The following is a 21588-nucleotide window of genomic DNA, read 5'->3' as shown; positions in this document are numbered from 1 at the left end:
GGTTCCACTGCACCTTGAATCTCACAGCAGGCGGCTGCTCCCCGAGGCGGAGAGGAGACCGGGGTTCCTGCAGCAGTGGGACTGGGTGCCTCTCGGGGTCAAGGCCATGCTCAGTGGCCTAAAAGCCAGGACTCTGAGCTAGGGCTGGTCCTCACACCCCCACCCCACGGGACCCTGCCTTCTGACTGATGTTTAATGCTGAACGGGCTCATGCGGGTTCGTGCTGAGCTGCTCAAGTTGGCACCATTTATCGTCGATGTGGGCAGAGGGTCCGGCAAGGGAAGGAGCCTCGAATCTGTGCCTCCACAGCCTTGGCTGCCGCAGGAGGCCATGGTGCAGGCAGACTCTTGCTACAACAGCCCAGGAGGGTCTGTTGCTCGGGGCCTGGCTCCAGGGGCCTCCTCGGGGCATAAATGTTTTTTGGTTCCTTCTGTCTGAATTTGGAGCCCTAAAGCTTTACAATTTATGCCAGAGCCCGGGGCGCCATCGCACGGCAGTTTGGAAGGTCTGGGGGTCCATGGACTGCGGGGGCCTGGGGACGCCTGCCTGCCCGCCTTCCCGAGGAGGGGCCCTGCTCCAGCGGGGCGGCTCCGGTCCTCTGGGGTGTACCTCGTAGACGTGGTAGAGGTTGGAGCCTTCGTCGGGCCAGTAGTGGTAGCACTGCCGGACGCCGTTCTCCGAGAGGGGCGTCAGCATGACGATGACCACACAGCCACTCTCCCACACCATCTGCAGACAGAGACAGGCCACGGCCACCACATGACTGCCGGGTCCCGCGGGACGCGTGCAATCCCTGCGCTCTGTGACGCGGGCCACGGGGGCTCGCGCACGAGCACTGCCCTCTCCTTGGCCACGCCTCCTCCGTGGCTGGCTTCCCGCCGCTGAGTATGCCCTATAGCTTCCACGCTCCACAAAACATGAAACACCACCAGTGGCTCATTCCACACCGTTTAGAACCTCTTGAGACCCATGCTCAGCCATCTGGCCTCTCGGCTTTGGATCTGTGGAGGGAACCTACCACACGGTACCATCAGGCAGGGTGGCCTCTGACGCTGTCCCCGCGATGCCACGGGGGGCACGTCTGCTCCCGCAGGCGCTGCGGATGGAACCTGTTTTCCGGTCATTGTCATTGTTCTGCATGACTAGAAAAGCGTTTTGCTTTGTGAGGCTGCCGTCCTATGGGAAGCAGACTGCTTACAGAGAGCCGTGGCTGGGGTTTCTTTCACCTCCAGGGAATATGGCCACGCTAGGCCACGAACACAATTCACAGTAGCCACGTTACAAGCCACAGCGGACAGACGGACACACACCCAAATGAGGGGGACAGACACCCGGGTCCTCCGCGGGTCTTCGTCTGCAGCTCCCAGCCCAGTGGCAGTGACCCCGCGTGTGAACACTGCAGCGTCGTCACGGAGACCGCGGGTTCCGTGGGCCACGCAGAGGCGGCGCTGCGGAGCGCGTCGGCCTGCTGAATTACAGAGCCCAGACGAGTCTGCTTTGCCCGCGGTGGGTTACGGGGACTTCACAGAAATATTCACAAGCAACTGCATTTAGACGTAAATTCAGTATCAAGAGAGCGTGTATTTCTTTTAAATACAGATAGAATGATCCCACGAGAATCCCCTCATTACATAAAAAATCCACATGGCTCAGATAGAAAACGCTTTTCCTCCCTAGTTCACGTCACTAACCCTTTACGTTATATTTTATAAGGGACGAGTCCACGGTGTCTCCCTTTTTGAGTACTGATTTATATTTCCCCATGACGGCAACGGTCGACGCCTTTCCCGCACGGCCCAGCGCCTCATTAACCCTGGAGTTTCATGGAAGCTGCCGGTGTTTATGAAAAAGCCCAGAAATAAATATGAATTTCGCCCAGAGCTACATGGCTTCCTTCTCCTCGGCGCACGGCCCGCCGCGGGGGAGAATTCTGGGCGTGCGTCTCCCTCCCGGCTCTCAGGCGTTGCCGCCCCACTAAATTGGTCCCTCCCGCACAGAACCGTTTAATGTGTCTTTAGAAGGCGGAGAAGCTCATTGAAGCCATTATGAAAATGAGGAGAAACACAGATTTTATGAGTGTCATAAAAATACAATGATCTAGACCGTAAACCAGTCATCGAACATCCGGCTCCTGCCACCCAAGTGTAACGTTAGGAAGCCCCTCGTTTGAGGACGGGTCCTCCCGGCCGGGCAGCCCTGCTCACTGGCCCGCACCGGGCGTCTCCGTTCAGGAGCCCGTCGGCTCTCCGAAGACCTGGCTGGGATGAAATCCAAATGAAACAATTTGAACAAACAATCCCGGAGGCACTCTCGGGGATCATATTGCTTTCTAGGTCGCCGAGCCTGTGGGCAGAAAGAGGACTGAGTAAATCACGCCATCAGGCGGCTCCGTGTGTCCACCGGCTGGCGGCGGGAGTCCGCGCGTGGGCCGCCGGCCCTGTTCTCCCGTCGCACCAGCTGCTGACCTGCACGGCTATTATGGGCTCCGGTGGGATCCAGGACGCCGGAGGGACCAGAAACAGGGACTGGTTTCTCTGCTTCCGCTTCTGCGGCTTCCCCGGGCCTCGGGCGGTACCCGGCTGTGGGGCCCTCTCTGGGGGGCCCTCTCTGGGGCACCCTCCTCATTCTCTTCCGGGAAGCAGTGGTCTATCCCGAGGATCTCCGTGTGCCGAGTGAGTGAGCTAGATGTGCGGATGCCAGAAATGGTGATTTCTAGCACTTTCCGGTCCAGTATCAGCGCAACACGCCCAGTCACTGCCTAGTCTACTGGGCACCTTCACCAGACACCCAGCAGGTCAGAAGGCTGTGAGGTAACTGAAGTCACCGCCGAGAGCCGGGTGAGCACAGCGCCCTGCGGTGCGCCCCAGGGCTCTGCCGTCCTGCCCGCAGCTCCCTCCGTCTGGTGACTTTTCCCAAATGGGAAGCAGCTGCTTCCGTCCTCGGATCCAGATGAGGCCACCAACGTGGATGGAACATGAGCCTTCAGGGCTGAACCCTGAGTATAAACAGGGCTGTGCTCGGAGGAACCAGGTCCCACTTGCTGGAGAGCCTCTGCTCAGATGCTTCGGGACCGCCGCTCAGACCCGGGACGCCTTCGTGGCGCGGCTTCACGCCCCGAGGCGGTGGCATTGGCGACCTCTGGTGTATCTGGTCCCGGCCGCACTCTTCTTCGGCAATGGTGCGCTGCAGGGCTGGGAGCGGTCCCGATGTCCTGTGCCACCACTGGCCGCCAGTCCCTAGGAGCCCGCCCCGGGCTGTGTCTCCGGGATGACGCAGCAGATGAGCGTGCCCGCAGCTCCAGGGGCAAAGACAAGCCTAATTAAAGCAGATGGAAAGAAACCGCAGTGTCTCTTCGTCCAAAGTTTGTCTTGAAAACTAACTATTCAGCAAACCAAACTCTTTGAAAGCCCCACGGAGACCTGGTTAAAGGAAAGCTGACCCATCCGAAATCGCAGGACGCCCAGGTCACGTTCTCCGCCAGGCGCCCGCTCCCTCAAGGCATAAAACTGCTCTCTGTACTTAGATCTCTTGTGATGTGTCTCTCTCTACCTTTGTCATCCTTGTTCTGTGCTCATGTCTTTCTCCCACCGGCCCAGCGTCTCGGAGAAGCCCAGAGGCTGGTCTGGGCGCCATTTCCACGCTCCCCAGCAGCCAGGACCATGCCTAGCTCTAGCGGATGCTTGGCTGAAAAGAACACATATGTTTAGAAGAGACCCCTTGAATATTTCTGTAAAAGGAGACAGATAAAATCCTGTCTAAGGCAGGCCTGGAAGGAGTTCTCCCAGGACCTGCTCAACGCCAGAAAGGCTTTTTTTTTCATTTTCTTAGCACGGGAACCATGTGCACGGGAGTTGGAGCCGTGGGCACGTGAGGCGGACAGCTCTTCTCGTGGGCGCTGTAGCCTCCACGGGCCTGACCGTGCAGCTCATTTCTGTGCTGGACTTACTTTTACAGGTTGAGCAGAGATATCTGAAGTCTGGCCAAGAGAAAGTGGACTCACATTTTAGGAGTCCGTTAACAAGGTTTAGTAATGCTTGCGTTTTCCTCCTCACGGGCTCACTGGCGTCCGTTGGCTCTACCATGGTCTGAAACACACCCACAAGGGAAAAACAAGTGTCTGGGACACTTTCTGCAGTCGAGACCCCCGAACGCCACGTCCCTGCACTGCGCCAGGCTTCCTGCGGTCACGGGCTCTGCATCAAGGCACTCTGGGGACAGGCGGGGAGACCTCTGTCGTGTCTTCTGCGCACAGCTCAGAACGCACCCACCCAACCCGCTGTTTGGCCCACGAGACGTCCGCGTGGGCCTCCCTCGGCGATGACGACGCCGTCCACGCTGGCGGCGTGATGTCGGGTGCCGACACCCTGCGCCCAAGCCGGTCACGTGGCCACCGTCCCACAGGCCGTCCACGGCAGTCTCAACCTCTGAAACCCCTCCCACCAGGCGTAAGAAGGCATCTCAGTCAGAAATCCCTGCCGTGTCCCTGGAACGGGGCACACGTTCTCTAGGGAAGACGGCGTGGCTCACTTAGCTGGAGGCTGCCGGGTGCGAACCCTGGTCACGCAGGGGTTCCCAGAGCCAGGGCACTCGCTTCCTGGCACGCCCGCTTCATCCAGTCCCGTGCAGTCCCTACGGGCTCTCGTCAGTGTTCGGACGTCTGGGACGCTCCCTGGACCCGAGGGCGCGCCGCCACTTGGAGTCATCCGCTGTCCTTTGGCCTTGCTCACCTCCGTGAGCGACATCTGTCGTCCGCTTAGATGCGTGTGCCGGCTCGGGCTGCTGCTGTCTTCCTCCCGGAGGAGGAGGGAGAGAAGCGGGTGGAGGTGGGTGAGGAGGGCACGGAGGGAGGGACAGGGAACCAGGAACGCACTTAAAAACGGAACAGCCGGGATGTTTGCAGCTGTGATCTGGAATACCAGCCAAAAAAGGAACTCAGGCGGCCCTGGGGGCGCCTGGGGGGCTCCATCGGCGAAGCGTCTGCCTTCGGCTCAGGTCGTGAGCTCAGGGTCCTGGGATGGAGCCCCGTGTCCGTAGGGCTCTCTGCTCCGCGGGGAGCCGGCTGCTCACTCTCCCTCTGCGTCTTGCTCATGCTATCTTGTTCTCTCTCAAATAAATGAATCTTTTTTTAAAAAGGGGAGAAAGCGCTCAGGGTATCTGTCTCTCGCCGAGGCCCGAAGGCTGCGAGGGTCCGAACTCCCGTGGAGAGTGTTCGGGACAGGGAACGTCTGCCGTCTTGGGCTCCCACGGGACCACGGCAAGAACTGCGATCAATGACGGCCTCTATTGAAACCCAGCCCATCCCTCTTGGGAAAGAGAGCGAGCCCCCGTGAAGGCTTCATAGCGGAGCACCTTCGGAACGTGGGGACAGGACTCGACGGGAGGGCTTTCTTCTCGGAGACACGTAGCTTACAGCGTCCGTGTCTGCGCCCGCTGCGCACCAGCGGGACCCCCGTCCACGGGGCGGGCCCTCTGCCCTGGGCTGCGGACTCTGCGCCCCATCCCTGCTTGTTGGCCGCCGGTGCCTCCTGAAAGAGCTCCTCTGTCCGGCGGGCTGGGCCGGTGTCCCCTGGGCTGCGCCGCCCTGTGGTGAATGCGGGGGACAGCCGTCCGCATCCGGTGGAGAATGTCGCAGGTCCCGGGGCCGGGGGCTGCCGCTGCCCCGCTCGACCGCTCCCACCTGCAAGTCGTCCCCTCGTATCCGAGCTCGGTGAACGGGGTGGCCTGACTTTCTGTGGCGACGCATCAGCGCGGCCACCGTGGAAAGCACTCGGTTCGGGCAGCTTCCCCTGTAATACGAGAGGAGGGAGGCAGTCGCCTGCTCCTCAGATCAGGCTTCCCTCGGGACTGGGTGGGGAGAGACAGAGTGTGTGCAGGTCCGCCGGGAGCTCCACTGTGGCCGTGGGAAGAGGGGGGCCCGTGGCAGGAATAGCCCCCGGCCAAGTCCCCGGGACGGCCCCTCCTCCCACTGCCCAGGCTGCCCGCATCCCCGTCCCACAGCGATGTCTCCTCTGGGCGAAAGCTGTCCTCACGCTCCTCCGGAGACGGCGGGCGTGGAGCTCCGCCCACGGGCCCCAGGACGCCTCGGGGGGCCGGAGCTCACTGCCGGCAGCTCTGACCTGCTCTGGGCCTCGAGAGCCAGCGACGCGGCGCCTTTGTCGACAGCAACATGTTAACTGTGCGAACGCCCACCGTCTCCGCGGGGAGGCTGCCTGCCGTGCGCTTCTGCGAGGGGACGGGCCCGGGAGCAGCGCCTCCCCCAGCACGGCGCCGTCTTCCCTGTGAAGTGTGGGCAGCAAGAAGCCCGAGTTCTGGAGACCCGGGTCTGAGTCGTGCCCTGCCTCTCGCTGGCTGTGTGGACTCGGGGAAGTCGTTAGCCCCCGGCACCAGCCTTCTGGTAGAACAGGGACCACGATCTTCTCCCACTGCAGTCGAATAAACCTAGGACGTACCTTCTCCGCCATTCCCACAAGCAGACTTACGCAGCATTAAGAACTCCCGTGGCCACCATCCGTCCCACAACGTCTGTCTTCCCGAACCCAAACTGTCCCCGTTAAACACCAGCTCCGTCCCGCTCCCCTGGCGCCCCCCCTCTGCTTCCTGTCTCCCTGGATCGGACTCCCCGCGCCCTCGTACGGGGCCCCCCGGGTCTCAGCTTCCCCCTCGGTCATCAGGGGCGCTGGCGAAGGTGGCTGCCCGCCCAGGGTCAGGCACGCGGTGAGTCTGCGGCGGGTTTCCCTCTTCCTGCTCCTTCCTTCCTCTCCCTTGGACTCCGGAGGCCCCTGTGCATACGTCTTTCTCTTGAAGGAGCCACGCGGGCCGCACCTCACGGCGGCGGACCCCCTCCCAGCTCCGGACGTGTGTTCCCGCCTCAGCGCTCGAGCCCACGGCCGGCCGGCCTCGCCTCCTTCCCCTCCGCCCGCCCGTCCCCACGTTCCCCTCCCCCCACGGCTCGTCGGCGCCCGAGCTTCCCGGGGCCTGTGGGCCGTCCCAGGCTGCGGGACTGTCCGCTCGCCCCTGCAAGTTCACTGAGCAGTCCTGGGGACTTGCGCGTTCTGGACATCCTGGGCCTGGCTTGGGCCCCCTCGCTGACAACCGCTGCCCCGCTGCCCGGCAGCCTCTCTGGATTCCCGCGGTGGCCACGCGTCTGTCTTAGCAGCAAAGTGTTCCGTCTCAGTCAGTGCTCTTCTCTCAGTAATGCGCGGAATAGTGTCCCCCAAAGGTCACGCACACCTGGAACCTGCGGACACGACCTTCTTTGGAAATAAGGCCTCTGCAGGTGCGTTCAAGGCGAGGCACACTGGCCAGAATGGACCCTTAGTCTAATGACCAGCGACCTTGGAAGAGGAGCAGAATTTGAGCCAGAAACACAGATACCCTGTGGGGGCTCACCCCGTGGATGGAGGCAGGGGGAGTGATGTGTCCACGGGCCAGGGCACGCCCCGCCATGCTGGCCACGAGCAGAAGCTGGAGACAGAGACATGAGGAGGTCCCCCCGCAGAGGCTCCAGGTGGAACCGGTCCTGCCCGTGCCTGGTGTCAGGGCTTCTCTGGGCTACTTTGTTCAGTCACGGCAGCCTTGGAGCCGCTGTGCCCCGCCTTCCCCGTGACGTGGTGTCTAGCCCCAGGGTGTCTGGAGTCGAACAGTTTCTTTACGACAGACTTCTCAGCGGCTCCTGCGTGCCGTCGTGTACAATAACCCTGGAGTGTGCGCCGGTCACCCACAGAGCCTTCTTGTCCTGGGACACCTGCTACGTTTGGCGTGTTCTGAGCAGCCTGACTAGGGCTGTGATCCTGCCCGTGGTCCGGATTCTCCCGTTGCTGCATCTAAGACGGCTCCTTCTGTTCCTGAATGTCAGCCCTCCAGGCACTCTGGAGAGCGACCCACGCCCTGCAGACCCGGTGACATGACGAGGGTCGCCCCAACAACCACGTCTGTCTGGAACAAGGGGCAAGAGACACACCACGGTGCTCGCGTCCACAAGCCACACGACCTGGGCAAAGTGGAGGCCTCGTCGTTTTATGACGGCAAAGATGGTTTCCACACACACGCTACCCTCTGGGCGGGACCTGGTCACGGTAAGTGGCTGTGGATGTGCCGGCTGTTACCGCTGGCAAGTGTCCTTGTGCCTTCCAGAAGACTCGCACGTGGGAAGCAACGGCTGTCCCCTCAGGGTTGTTAGAAGCGGATGGCGGGTCTAGGTTGAGGACTCCGTCCTCCAGCACACAACTTGGAATGTTCTCTGCCCCCCTCCTGAGCATCGGAAGCCGGAGAGGCGGCTGGAGCTGGACGGCAGTGGCGCATCGGGGATGTTCTCCGAGCAGAGCGATGGTTGTGGGCTCCCGTGAACCTCAGCTGAGCCTCTGCCGAAGGTCCCCCGGAGCAGGTGGCCCATGGGTGCCGAGCTCCCCGAGCAGGGAGGCACCCCACGCTGGCCGCATGGCCTCTCTGGGTGTGACGTGGGTGAACGTCGGCGTCTCGTGGCTCGGGACCCGCTGGTCCTCCCACGGCCCTAACGCGAGTTTAGCAGCTCCTCGCCGCGGTTACAGGTTTGGACAACAGAACCCTGAGGCTCCGTTGGTTCATTTTCTTCAGCAGTGTGACGGCTGCGGGGCATAGCCCGGGCTGCACGGACACGCTCTGATCTTGGTTCTGCGTGGCGGCCGCAGTGAGCTAGGGTCCCCGGGATCAACAGGCTGAGAAGGCAGGGGGCGCGTCCCGGACCCTCCTTCAAGTTCTCCAGAGCCCCCCGCCCCGGGTCCGTGCCCTGTTGTAGGTGCGGAGGCTGCAGGGGACCGACGGCCTGTTGGGGAGCAGAACGAGAGACTCTGGGGAACAGAAGTGTGGAGCCCGTCAGCCCGGAAGGCCTTTGCTCTTAGAACTGCCACGCTGGACGCCGGCGTCACCAGCGGAGGTCCGAGGTAACCCCGTCTGAGCGCGCGGCCACGCTGCCAGGGGTGGGGCTTGCCGCCCACCCAGCGCTCCGTCTGCTCACCCCTCACCTCTGTCCTGCACGGGCTCGGCTGGGCGGTTGGTTGGATGTCCCCGCGAGGGCTGGGGACAGCGGTGTGCCTGACGCACAGGGGAGTTGGCGTGACCAGGCCTCCGTGCAGAGCCCCTTCCCCCTTAGCTCTGTGGCCTGGCAGAGGCCGGAGCAGGACGCGGGGAGGGAAGGAGGGGAGGCCCCTTGGCCTCTGGGGCCGGCGCTCATGCTGACTCAGCGGCTGAGCCTCCGTCTGGGCGCCCAGGACTCTGCTGGACGGAACAGACTAGCCGGGCCCTTAAAATGCAGGACACAGAGTCTATGAGGACGAGAAGCTGTAATCTGACACCGCTGTTTACCTCCAGAGGGAGAGAACCATGGACAAGGGACATATTCGGACAGAATGCAGTAATTTAAACACTTATTAATTCCATTTCCTTCTATTTCATGAAACAAAATTTTAAAGTGCTTAGAAAAGTTAGGCTCTTTAAAGCATTCACTCTCTCAAGTCTTGAAAAACAGGAAGATCGAGAACAAACGATCGAAGGACCCACATACATCAGTAGCATTGGGCGAATGCCTCTAGAAACACGCTGACATTTACCGAATTGGGTCCAAGCCATCCCTCGCAGCCCGTCTGTCAAGGTCTCATCGTCAGAGAAGTTCTGACTCCCGCAGACTCACCTGCCAGAAGTCGGCCACGGTGGCAGGCAGCGGTCCCTGGGTGGCGATGTAGGCAGGATTCCTGGGGTCGTGATCCATCTGCAGAGACGAGATTAGGGGAACAAAGATGAGCCGAAAGCCTAGGAAACAACCAGGAAAGAGAACACGCCTCAGGAGGTGAAGGCGGCATGTCCCGGGCCGGACGCCGGCCCTGGGGTCGCAGAGTGAGAAGAGCAGGCCGGGCTTCCTCGCTGTCCCTCCTGATTGCGACAGTGCTTGGACCTCGGCGGAGCCCTGTGGCCCTGGGCGAAGACAGGTGGGGCGCTCACACGGCGCCGTGTGCCGGGATGCCAGGGTTCTAGACCACCCAGCCATGGGCCAGCATGCGTGGCCTCCACCCTGGCCAGGAGCCTCGGCCCCGGCCACCTGCCGTGTGAGCTGCCCGCACGGGTACCCCAGGCCACATGCAGGGGTGTGGCCAAAAGCACCTGTGGGAGCCGCAGGTGTGGGGCTGGGAGAGGTGAAGCCGGGGGCCAGACCCATGGGACCCCCTTCAGGGTCCCGGAAGAATGAATGGACGCGTGCATCCTGCCTCCCACTAAAAGTTAGCTCCTCTCACACGGACGCTGGTTCCCATTACCCGGAAAGGGGTGCCGGCACCTGGGTCAGACTGGGGGCCTGCGAGAGTGGGGTGCGAGCCCTCCGCCACCGACGAGCCCAGCCTTCCGGCCGCGCATTTCCCATTCCAGTCCTACAGGGCCAGGCACGGGGCTGAAGACAAACAAACAGCAGAATACGCCGTGCTGGGCGTTCTGGCGGGGTGGTCTGTCCAAGCACAGCCTGCTGGTTGCGACAGAGGGCGTCTGGCTTCAAGTACCTTCCTTAGGACATTTAATTCAAAGACGTCTAAGCAGGAGAGCGCAGGAAGAAAGGGACCCTGGAGAAGGAAACTGGGGGGAGCTGCCGTCTGAGGGTCGAACGGACAGCCCCTTCCCTCCCGGGACTTCCTGGCCCCCTGTGCACCCCGGACGGACGGCACATGGGGAGCGGACTGGGCCTCGCGCTGGAGCCTCACCTCGGCGCCAGGCGTCCACTCCAGGTCCGCCCCTGATTCTGTCCCATCTGGAGCTAAACTCTCCAGATACCAGGGTTTAAGGAGAGATTCACAGTCCTCTGTGCTTAAAGACCGTAAGAAGACATTTCCCAGTACAATGAAGACAGGAGGCGTTTTCAACCACATGTGGTTGTGTGGCAGCCCACGGGGGTGTCGGCTGTCCACCCCACAGCCGCGGGAAGGCCCGGCCCCGCCCTGGGGTTGACACTGCCGCGGAGGCGCCGGCTCGGCATTGGGGCGTCCTCGCAGAGACAACGGCCGTCAGCACACGCGGTACGGGGCCCAGCTCGGATTGCGCGGCCCCTGGAAGAGCGGAGGCGGGTCAGTCCCACGGAACAACCGTGGGACGCCGGCGGGGGCTGGGCGGGAAAATGCTTTTTCTGCCTCCGGTCTGTGAGTCCCGATTAAGACCGGACCTCGTTTTCAGAACGCGCATTTGTGGGGGCGACAGCCATGTACAAACCCCCTGTCTCTTTCCAGCAAACGATTCTGCGTGAGAAGTCAAACCCCGCCTCCTTTTCAAATGTGGGTTTTTGCCCAAAGCAATTTCGAGAGCACCACATTTAAAAATGGTCAGTGTGTTCAACCTGCACCCGTAGCTGCTTTCAAACTGGGAAATCTGTGATCAACAGTAACAACCCGAGCAGGGCTTCAGGAGGGTCAACAGGCGACCCACTGTGGCTGGCGTCCGTGGTCCACCGTGGCAGGGTGGCGTGGACAAGGCCCATGGTCTCCCAGTGCCCCGGGCCATGGCCACGCGACTGCCACTTGGGAGACAGCGGACAGGGTAACGATCACAGAGTGGGAATGTGTCACCCACCGTTTAGCAGTAACCCACAGACGATTAGGATTATTTCACGCTGCGCACATTCTGTTGAAGAGAAAATAACTCTGGGCAGAAGTGCTTTGTGTGTGCAGCAAGTATCAGGCAACAGAAGGCCTTCTCACAGTTCTGTGCAATCTTTAACCCAAAAAGAGTAAAGCAGATACTTGACTAAATGAACAGGAGCGTATATTTAAGATTTCCAAGGCAGGAGGTGCTCCCCTGTTCTTGGCAGGGAGCACGTCACTCGTGTGCACGTGGGTTCACACGTATCTGGAAGTCAGCGGCTCTGTCTGGGCCCCGCGGTCAGGGCCGTGAGGCGGGGCAGGGTGGAGGGGAGGCTGCACACATGAGCCCACGGCCCGTCGGCTCTGGGAAGCCACGTGCCTCCCATGCGGACTCCCCTGTGCATGCCGTGGGTGGGTGTTGCCGGTAACCTTGAGGCTACCGGTCAAAGCCTGTGCGCTTCGCACCACGCCCTCAGGTGGCCTTCTCCCCCGTGGATTGTGGGAGACAGAACGGCCCCCCAAATCAGACACGACTTATGCCCAGTGACTGCATAGCAGGTGAGGGCCATGGGGTGCCGGGTCCCAAGTACGACTCACACCACCATGTAGCTCTCACGGACTGTGTTGAATCCACTGCCCATGTGGCTGGCACACAGAGACGTGTGTTCCCTCGAATTTCTAAATGCACAGGCCCCGCAAAGCCGTCCTAGCCAACCGCTCCAGGCTGTGCAATGCCAGTTAGTAAAGGGTGCGAGTGGCTTTCAGAAGCTCTAACCTGCGTTACAGACTCCGCAGCAGTGTCCCCCGTCGTACGAACAAAACAGACTTTTAACCTCAAGCACTGAGTGTGCCAAGACCAGGGACCCACGTCCTGAAGCCTAGAGAGCTCGGGGGAGAAGCTGGCGGGCTGCCTGCTGCTGCATCCTGCGGGGACAGCCAGCTCTGTCCGGCACAACGCTCGTCTTGACCACAACCCGGGGAGCGGGGCCAGGCCTCTCACCCCGAGCTCTCAGAGCGCAAACGCGCACATATTCCTTATCTGTTCCTATCCGGCTGCCCCTGCATCTGTTTTCTCTAAACTTTAGAGCAGACTTCACAGGCCATTTTCTTCAAAACAAGTGAGTGTGAAGCCAGAGTTTTCAAGTCCATTTTCTAGATACCCAGTCTTTGTAGGGCAATTCGCAGAGAAACGGTCGTTCCCGTGGTTGATGTGAGAGAGGCTGATTTAGGCACTGAAGCTGTTTTCATAGTTTTTTCTTCTGAGTTGGGATTCAAGTAAATTATAAAGTAAAACACACACAGAGCTGCTTGTGTGTAAGTGTTTTCCGAGAACCAGAGAGTCGGCTCCCGTATTTGGCCCGTTTCTATGATACTCACGACACCGCACCGGTCACCCTTTCCGGAGGGGTCCAGGTGCGCCCGTCACGTTAGTTAAATGTGCTCTGAATTAAAACATTCAACAACTTTATCTCCCTCCGTACACAGCGGAAGGAAGAGGAAGTTTATTTTCAAGCGGGGGCAGTTTCAGACCCGTCCCTGGTCACAGCGTGTGGTGTTTCGAGCTCATGGCGCGGCAGGTGTGTTAACGACCCACCTCAGTGCGCATCCTTGGGAAAAGCCGGGCGCCCCCCGCGCCCCCCCGCGCTCCCCCACGCTGGGCGGGAGCACGTAAATCCCGTTTACTTCCAGAACCTGCTCTCAAAGCCACGCCCCCCATGGCTGGCGCGTGGATGACTTCAGTGAGGACGACGGACAAACACGACGGATGTCGTGGCACAGCCAGGGTCGTCCCCGTCCAAGCGCAGCTGGGAAGGTGGTCATCGCTTCCCCCCGGTCATTTCAGAAAGGTGCCCCGGTTCATTCTTACGACCCAAATGCGGAGAAGGAGAGTTGTGGCGTGAAACGAAGGGGAAACATGAAAGATGGCCCAAGTCCCCTCTCTCTCCTGGCCTCGCCTCCCGCCCCGAGCCCCGCCCCGTGGGGTCAGGGTTGGGGGTGTCATCCTGTGTTTCCCACAACGGAGGTGCGGGGTGTGGGAGCAGCTCGGGCCCCATGGGAGCGCCAGGCGTGTCCGAGGAGGACACGGCTTCCGCACAGACACTTCTCTTCAGCTGGAGATCACCGGCGGTGGGACAGTGGGACGTTGGAACCCGTCAAATAGGCGGGGCAGTGGGGGGAGGCTGGACGCGCCCCAACTCTGAACGCTCACCTTTTAGCTTGAAAATAACAGCTCGGCTCTCTTCCCGGCCCAGTCACATGCCTCACGGCCGGGACGAGGAGCCCAGCAGGGGGACACGGTGCTCCAGGCAGATCTGCGCTGCCGGCACTGTGGCCTGCCGCGGGGGACCACGTCCAGGCCCTCACCGCGGCCTCCCAGAAACCCCGCTCTACCCGCAGGAGAGGCTGCACACCCGTGAGGCTTTGACTTGGTTCTGAATCAGCACTGACAGAAACTACTGAGCCCAGCGGGGCATTTTTTGAGAGACTGGCTCAGGATGGGAACCTGGAAGACACGGGTGCGGCCAGTCCTTGTGGTCTCCCTGCACCGGTGGGGACAGCCACTCCTCACCAACAACCGCGGGAGCCGAGGTCTGGGCTCAGAGGGAGGAGACCGAGCAATGGACCAGCCCTTAACCCGCTTTCTCGCGGTGAGGACGCCATGCTGTGCTCCCGCTGTGCACCGTGACGGCCAGGGGACGGTCTCTGACCCACGGCACCCTGGGCTCCTAGGAGTACGCTTACACGCCGGGCGGGCCGGAGACACACGGAACCAGCAGCTACTAGAAGGTTCTGAAATCACAGGGTGAACGTCCTCAGGGAAAGCCTGCTACTGCCAGAACGCAAGGTTTTGTCAGGATGCCGCAGGGTGTGTCCCCAACCCAGACGCGTCACCGCCTCCCTCGGCCCCCCCAGGTCACCGGCAAGCCCCCCGAGCTGGGACGCTCCTCGCAGTGCTCCCCTGAACGCAACCTGAGGCTTTCCTGAGATGTCCCGACGCCTCCCTGGTGACCAACGTCGATGCCACCGTTTATGGGGGGAGGGGCAGGGAGGGACACACCCAACGTCCCCCCGAAATCCCCGCTCGCTCCCAGTCCCTGCCATCAGCCGCGCTGCCCAACACTCAGCCGCGGAGGCGCGTGTCACCGGCCTCCCACTTGGATCACTCGGACTTCACCTTGAGAAGCCAGCTGCGCACCGTGCAGGCCTCTGACCCGTCCCCTCCGGCTGCTCCGACCCCCCCTCCCACCGCTCTCCCGGGGGCTCACGCCGGCGTGGGCTGCGCGGGATCCTCTGGGTGCTGTGGGTCACGGGGGTCCCCAGGGGTTCTGTTCGCAGGACGCCTGGCCTGGGAGGCACCACCCCGCGCACGGCTCGCTGCTTGTCCTGGGGGCTGCACCCGGAAACAGCCGCAGGGACCAGCCCGTGCGTCTGCCTTGGTGCCGCCAGCCTTTCCACGAGGGCGGGGCTGGGGGCTGATTGTCTCCACTGCCCCGGAACACACAGGGAACAAGTGGGTCTGGAAGGGAGAAATGCCCCAAATTTTCCTGAAAGCCGTGGGTTCCCGTCAGAAAACCAGCGGCCGCTCTTGCTGGGCCCCTAAGCCAGGGGGCCCAGGACTGCTCTTGCCTGGGGAGGCCCCGGCCCAGGCCGGCTGGTTGAGAGGACTCACCTGGTTAGGATTAACGGCCAGGTGGAGCCTAGTTGGCTGGCAAATACTAATGACCTGGTTCACCAGTCATTGGTTGAGCCCGGTGCCTGGCTGAGACTACCTGGCTCCCTAGTCACCGGCTGAGGCAGGTCACCCGGTCAAGACAAACCACTAGCTGACTAGTCGCCCGGCTGACACCATGGGGGCTCGCGACTGAAGACGGGTGGGGCCCCCGGGGCAGGTACTCACGATGGGGCTGGCGTTGATGTAGTCCGAGTTGCTGTGGCTGTTCTCGGATTTCAGCAGGATCCTGGAGTGATCGTCTGCAAGCAAAGACAGGAAGTTAGAGGAGCGCACAGGCCGGTGTCCCCAGGGGCCACCTAAGGGGACAGCAGACACCGAATGCCCTTCGAGGGCTGCCAGCTGCCATGCTGCTGTCCCTCCCTGGGGCTCTGCGGAGGCCACGATGGGTCACCCCCCCCGCCGCGTCCTCCATTCACGCTCCTTCAGCCTCGGGCTGGAGCAGCAGGGGTGTGGCGGGGACACTGCGGTTCGTCCGGCAGAACGCGGTCTTCCGGGTTTTTCTTGGAGTCCGACACCGCGGTCAGGGGTTCCGCTGCAGGATTTTCTCTGGGGTCTCCCTTCAGCCAGCAGACGCATGCGGCCGCACACAGCAGACGGGTTTCCACGTGAATACCCAGGAATCAGGCAACTGTCCTCTGTATACAATTTTGTGGTCTGGAAACTGTTCCGCTCTGGAGATGACAGTTTTCTTTTCTTTTCTTTAAAGATTTTATTTATTTGACAGACAGAGATCACAAGCAGGCAGAGAGGCAGGCAGAGAGAGAGGAGGAAGCAGGCTCCCCGCTGAGCGGAGAGCCCGATGTGGGACTCGATCCCAGGACCCTGGAATCACGACCTGAGCCGAAGGCAGAGGCTTCACCCACTGAGCCACCCAGGCGCCCCCACAGTTTTCTTTTAAAGAAAGAACAGAAGAAATAGAAAATGTGGCTGAAGACGGAAGAGGGGTTGTGCAGGGAAGGCCTCAAGCGCGCGGGCACCTGACGGACGTGGCAACCAGACGCCTCCCGGGATCAGCGCCGCGGGGTCGCCACCGCCTAGTGCGTCGGGCCCATGAATTAGTCTTCATCCTGATTCTGGAATAAGCACCCGCCTGCGCACAGTGACATCCCTCTTTGCCTATTTCCGGGAACTTCCCGAGCTGCACCCTCAGCGGGACGCGGAGGAGGGGTGGCGGGAAGCAGGGTGGTGCCTGCTGGGACTGTAACAGGCTCAGGGGAAGGACACCCACGACACCCCCTCCTCCTCCCGCCTCCCCCGGATTGCGGCCTCCTTCTCTGTCCTCCGCGAGGCGCAGCTGAGAACTGAAGGCCCCAGACCTGGCGGCTCAAGCCTGTTCTCTGGGCTCCAGTCAGTGCCTCCGGGCGCCACACACAGCCCCACCTTCTTCTGAGAAACGAAAGACAAGCTGGCTGGTGCCTTGGAAGCCAGGGACTGTGAGTGTCTGACCTCAGCCCCGCACCCCGCAGAGCGTCCGTTCCGGGCCCCCAACCCGGAGAGCCGCTCGGGCAGTCGGCAGGGAAGCCTGCAGACCGTGCCGCGGTTTAGACGTCTTTCATTTCTCTAGAAGGTTTTACTTAAAACATTTTTTTTGTCAACAACTCTGGGGCTTGGAAACTTGGCGAGTCCGCTGGACGGGACGTCATCCTGTCGGTTCTCCTGAGATCCTGACGTTAGCTGTTTTCCAGTAAAGATGAGATAGATGAGGAACGTCGAGAGATGAGGACGGGCGACGCGCTGCGTGACAGGCTGACGTCCGCGTAAGGTCTCTACCCAGAGGTGCTCGGAAGGCATTTATGACGGCAGCTGCGGGGGCGGCCCCTACGGCGTGAGTAATGATACAAAAACCCCAGGTGCTCAACACCTCGGGATCCTGCACACACTTACTCTTGAGACAGTGGAAATTGGCCGTGGCAGGAAATTGAAATAAAATTGACCAGAAAATTCGGTCAACTCTGACACCTAAATACGCCACAAACCCTCCTGTGCAGGCTAAACGCAGGGCGCCGGCCCCGTGTTGCTCCCGCCTCTCCCGCAGCTGAGACCCGCAGCTCGGAAGCTTCCGCTCAGCCCTGCGCGCTCGCGCAGTCACTGAAGGAAGCTGGCTGACGGCTGAGACTCAGGCAAACCGCCCCGAAACCCACTCGCCCCCAAGGACATACGAAGTGTGTGCGGAAGTCGCTGTGTCCAAGGGTTACAGGACACTCACGGCCGGTGCCTCGCCGCACAGATCCAGCCACCGGGACAGAGAAGCTTCAGCGTCCCCCGCCCCGACCCCTTCTGGCCCTGGGATGCCGGCAGCCGTCAGTCACCTTCGAACTCCAGCCCCTCCCCTTCCTCTTCTGTCTCCTTATTTTATTTCGACTCAATTAGCCAACATGTAGAACATCGTTATTTCGGGCGTAGCGTTCAGTGGTTCACCAGTGGCGCGTAACTCCCACTGCCGGTCACAACACGTGCCGTCCTGCGTGCCCGACCCCCGCGGCCCCTCCCCCACCCTCCTCCCCCCTGAAACCCTGTTTCCCAGAGTCAAGGGTCTCTCATGGCTTGTCTCCGTCTCTGACTTCTTCCCACCTGTTGTCTCTCCGCCCCCCATGATCCTCCGCACTAGTCTTTACGTTCCACGCATGAGCGAAACATGTGATCACTGACTCTCTCTGCTTGACTTACTTCACGCAGCACCATCTCCTCCAGTCCCGTCCATGTCGGTGCGAAAGTTGGGTGTTATCCTTTCTGGTGGCTGAGTAATACTCATTGTGTGTACGGACCACATCTTCGTGATCCATTCGTCCGTTGAAGGGCCTCTTGGTTCTTTCCACAGTTTGGCGACCGTGGCCATTGCTGCTATGAACATTGGGGTACAGATGGCCCTTCTTTTCACGACGTCTGTATCTTTGGGGTAAATACCCAGGAGTGCACCTGCTGGGTCATAGGGAAGCTCTATTTTTAACTTTTTGAGGAACCTCCACACGGTTTTCCAGAGTGGCCGCACTGGTTGGCATCCCCTTGTCCCAACATGAAAGAAGCCTGTGTTTGTGCGAGGCCATTTGGTTCTTTAGGATGACAGGCTGCCATCTTGGTCTGCTGGGTTTCTGGATGAAGTCGCTTTCCTTCCCTCACCACCCTGCCTCTCGGCTTACTGGCCTGTTGCGCGGCCAGCAGACTGAGCCTGGCCCCCGTTACATTATGCCCATGAAGGTTCCGCAAGCCCAGGGGACGCAGGGCGGTGCCTCATGCACACGTCAGGCTAGAGACCGTGCTGTGCTGCTCAGACACGGGCGCAGTTTCTGCAGGACACTCTGGGTCTCCCGCTGCAGCCTACACAGGATTCTGGACTTTTTAAAAAGCGGCACTTTTGGCTGCTTCTAAAGGGTTCCAGAGAGCCTTCTGGGGGCCCTGCCGTGTTGGAAACAGGTTTGTCACAGCCAACCTCTGGCGCCGTTGATCGCAGCAGTGGGATCCCTCCCGATGGTCCGAGAACCTTTTACAAAGATCAGGGCCACGGGTGAAGCGACGGGAGGGGTCTAGGCAGGAAGAACCGCAGCCCCCGATTTCTGGCCTCAGGGGGCACGCTGCGAAGGCCCCAGACATTACCCAGCCGGACAGGTGCAGGCCTGGGGGCCGCTGGGTGCCCTTCACGTCGGGCTGCACCCTCCATGCGGACGGCTGAGGAGACAGGCCGTTTGGCGCGCCCGAGCCCGGCGGAGAGGACGGGCTGCGCTCCGAGCGGCCCCGGGAAGCGCGGTTTCAGCCGTGCTTCCTTCCTCTGGGCCGCGCTTTCCGAGCCGCCTTTGAGTCTGGGACAAGGACCGCGAACGCCTCAGAGTTCCGCTGCCTCCACCACACACCTGACTTTGGCAGCAACACGCTCATTTCAAGGATAACGGTGATCTGGTTTTGTTTTTAATATGGGGGTGCCAGGTGGCTCATAGGTCGAGCGTCTGCCTTCGGCCCAGGTCATGAGCCCGGGGTCCCGGGATCGAGTCCCATGTCGGGCTCCCAGCTCCTCCCTCCCCTCATACTCTCTTTTTCCCTCACTGACTCTCTCTCAAATAAGTTAATAACATCTTTAAAAGTAAGATCAGGCCATCCAAACCTCCCTCTGAAGCAGCCGGAGCTGCCCCGGAAGGGTTGGAGCCCAGCAGAGGGACGCGGCCGTTGCCGGGGGGCTTCGATGGGTTGGGCAAATCTCAACTATCTTGTGGTTTGCTTTTTCCTGTTCGTCATTTTAAAACGGCTGACGTGGGGGTCAGTGAGCGCTAGGACGTCAAGCTGCCATCGAGCGGAGTCTGGCTGCCTCCAGTCTGTGTGGCCCGGCAGGATCGCAGGGTCCCTTGAGGCCACTTGAGCACGCCGGAGGCGCGGGACAGGGCTTGTGAGCAAATGGTCCTCGCCCTTGCCTGTACTCCCCTAACTGAGCACGGCCCGTGGGAACACGCACCCCTGCCCCGGGAGTAGACATGGGGGCCGCAACCGCGGAGCGAGGTCGCGTAGCCACCTGGGGATCTGCCCTTCGACTGAGAAGGCCATGTGTTCTCCGGTTCTCGCAGACCCCGCTCGGGAGCCAGGAAATGGGAACTCAGTGTCCTCCTGTCTGTATTAGGCCCGAAGATGGAGCTGTTTTCTCTCATGAGGGCCACAATAGTGAGCTTTGTCAGGGAGGGGAGGAGAAAGACACTTACCAAGAGGAAACTTGGTACCTACACGTGTAGGGCACATTCCTTTGCTCAACTCCTTGCTCAAGCGTCTTCCGCGCTCTCTGCTCAAGAGTAGTTTCTCACACACACACATGCGCACACACACATGCGCGCACACACACACACACACACACACACACACCCTTTCTTCTTCCGGGAATGCGGTGCCACGGATAGAAGGGGGTCTTTGTCCCCATTTTAGGTTGAACTGATTTTCGTAAATGCCAACAGAAGAAACAAGTTCTAGAAGTTCTTCTTGATTATGAGTGGGACAAAGAGCACGTGAAGGCAGCCCAGGACACATCTGGAGGCCTGTGGCCGAGCCGCAAGTGGGCACGCCCCGCTCTCGCCGTCATCAGGGACGTGTCCACGTGAGCTGTTCAAGGACGGCGTGGGGAGGCTTCCTTAACCTGTCCTGCAGCACTAGGGTCCTGTTTCTTTAGGCTCCTGCTTACGTCATTCGTGCCAAGTGAGCTGATCCACGCGGTCGATCACCTTCACAGCATGAGCAGATGTGTTCCTGGACACTGACTGCCTTCAGAGGAGGCACGTGTGGGGTCCTGGTGGACACTGGCAGCGCGTGAGGGAAGTCTTCGCCGAGTGCTCTGCCCACGTCCCCGTGGGGCCTCCCACTGGTTCATGACTTTCTCCCCTGCTGGCTGCTGTTCCCTGAACTTCGGCGGTGTGGCTGGCAGAAATGCGGTATGTCCGGTGACCCCCAGTGCCGTGTGCTGTGGAGTCGGGGCTGAGTCTTTACAGAGACCCGTTATCCAGGGAAGCTCAGCGGCATCCACGGCCCCCAGTTTCTCCTCAGATTTCGCGGGTCCGTGGACCGTCTGGCGCACTGGGAACACTGCCTACAGCGCTGTGCTGCCGCCAGCTCCCAGCCGCTGAAGCTGGTCTAGCGATCCCGGCCAGTTCTGCATGGCAATGTCCTTGCTGATTTGGACTTGGCATTGTCGAGCAAAGCTATAAACGTCTGCAGACTGGCTTCGAGACTGAGTAGCTACAAGCTACAGCGCGTTTCTTTGCAGACCCGGGAAGTGGAAGACCACAGTGAGGTCAGGAAACAGGGCTGCTCTCAAGCGTGAGTCCCCCAGAAAGGCTGGTTCAAGCATCTTCCCGTGGCCTTCCCTTCCTCAGTAAGCGGGCGCTCTGCTCTCGGTAAGCGTGCTGGAAACCCTCAGCTCAAACTCTAAAGGTCTCCAAACCTCCAGAAGAAAGCAACAGGGTTCCGCTCAGCGCCCCTCGGGTCTGCACACGATGCTGCGTCTGGGTGGTCTCTGTGGTGGGACCCCAGTCAGGGCGCCCTCCCGCATCCAGAGCTGGAGAGGGAACGCGGCTCATCCTTCCCCCCTGCCCGTCACCCAGCACAGAGCCTCGTGTCGGCCTCCGGCTCTGGATGCAGCCAGGGGAGGTCTCGGAGCCCCAGGACGGCCTGGTCGGCCTTGTGGCGGCCACATTGCCACTGGTCTCTCAGAAACCAATCCCCATATCGGACGGGCAGCTTGCTCTCCAGGGGAATGACAGTGCAGAGGACGAGGGCCGGTCCATGGCAGGACAGCCGCGCACG

General features: G+C 61.0%; 1 protein-coding gene across 1 annotated transcript in view; it reads right to left on the bottom strand.

The window, feature by feature from the left end:
• PTPRN2 (protein tyrosine phosphatase receptor type N2) overlaps window positions 1–21588 on the bottom strand; it is a 606978-nt gene that overhangs the window by 26146 nt on the left and 559244 nt on the right. The window contains exons 13-15 of the mRNA XM_059395999.1: window positions 15487–15560; window positions 9665–9742; window positions 610–729 (exon numbers count right to left, since the gene is read on the bottom strand). Coding sequence (XP_059251982.1) covers window positions 610–729; window positions 9665–9742; window positions 15487–15560 — 272 coding nt within the window. The remainder of the gene's footprint in view (window positions 1–609; window positions 730–9664; window positions 9743–15486; window positions 15561–21588) is intronic.

The sequence above is a fragment of the Mustela nigripes genome, chromosome 4 (assembly GCF_022355385.1).
Source record: "Mustela nigripes isolate SB6536 chromosome 4, MUSNIG.SB6536, whole genome shotgun sequence".
NCBI lineage: Eukaryota > Metazoa > Chordata > Mammalia > Carnivora > Mustelidae > Mustela > Mustela nigripes.
Note: the sequence above shows the minus strand (reverse complement) of the source record. Positions and strands in the feature narration are given on the sequence as shown.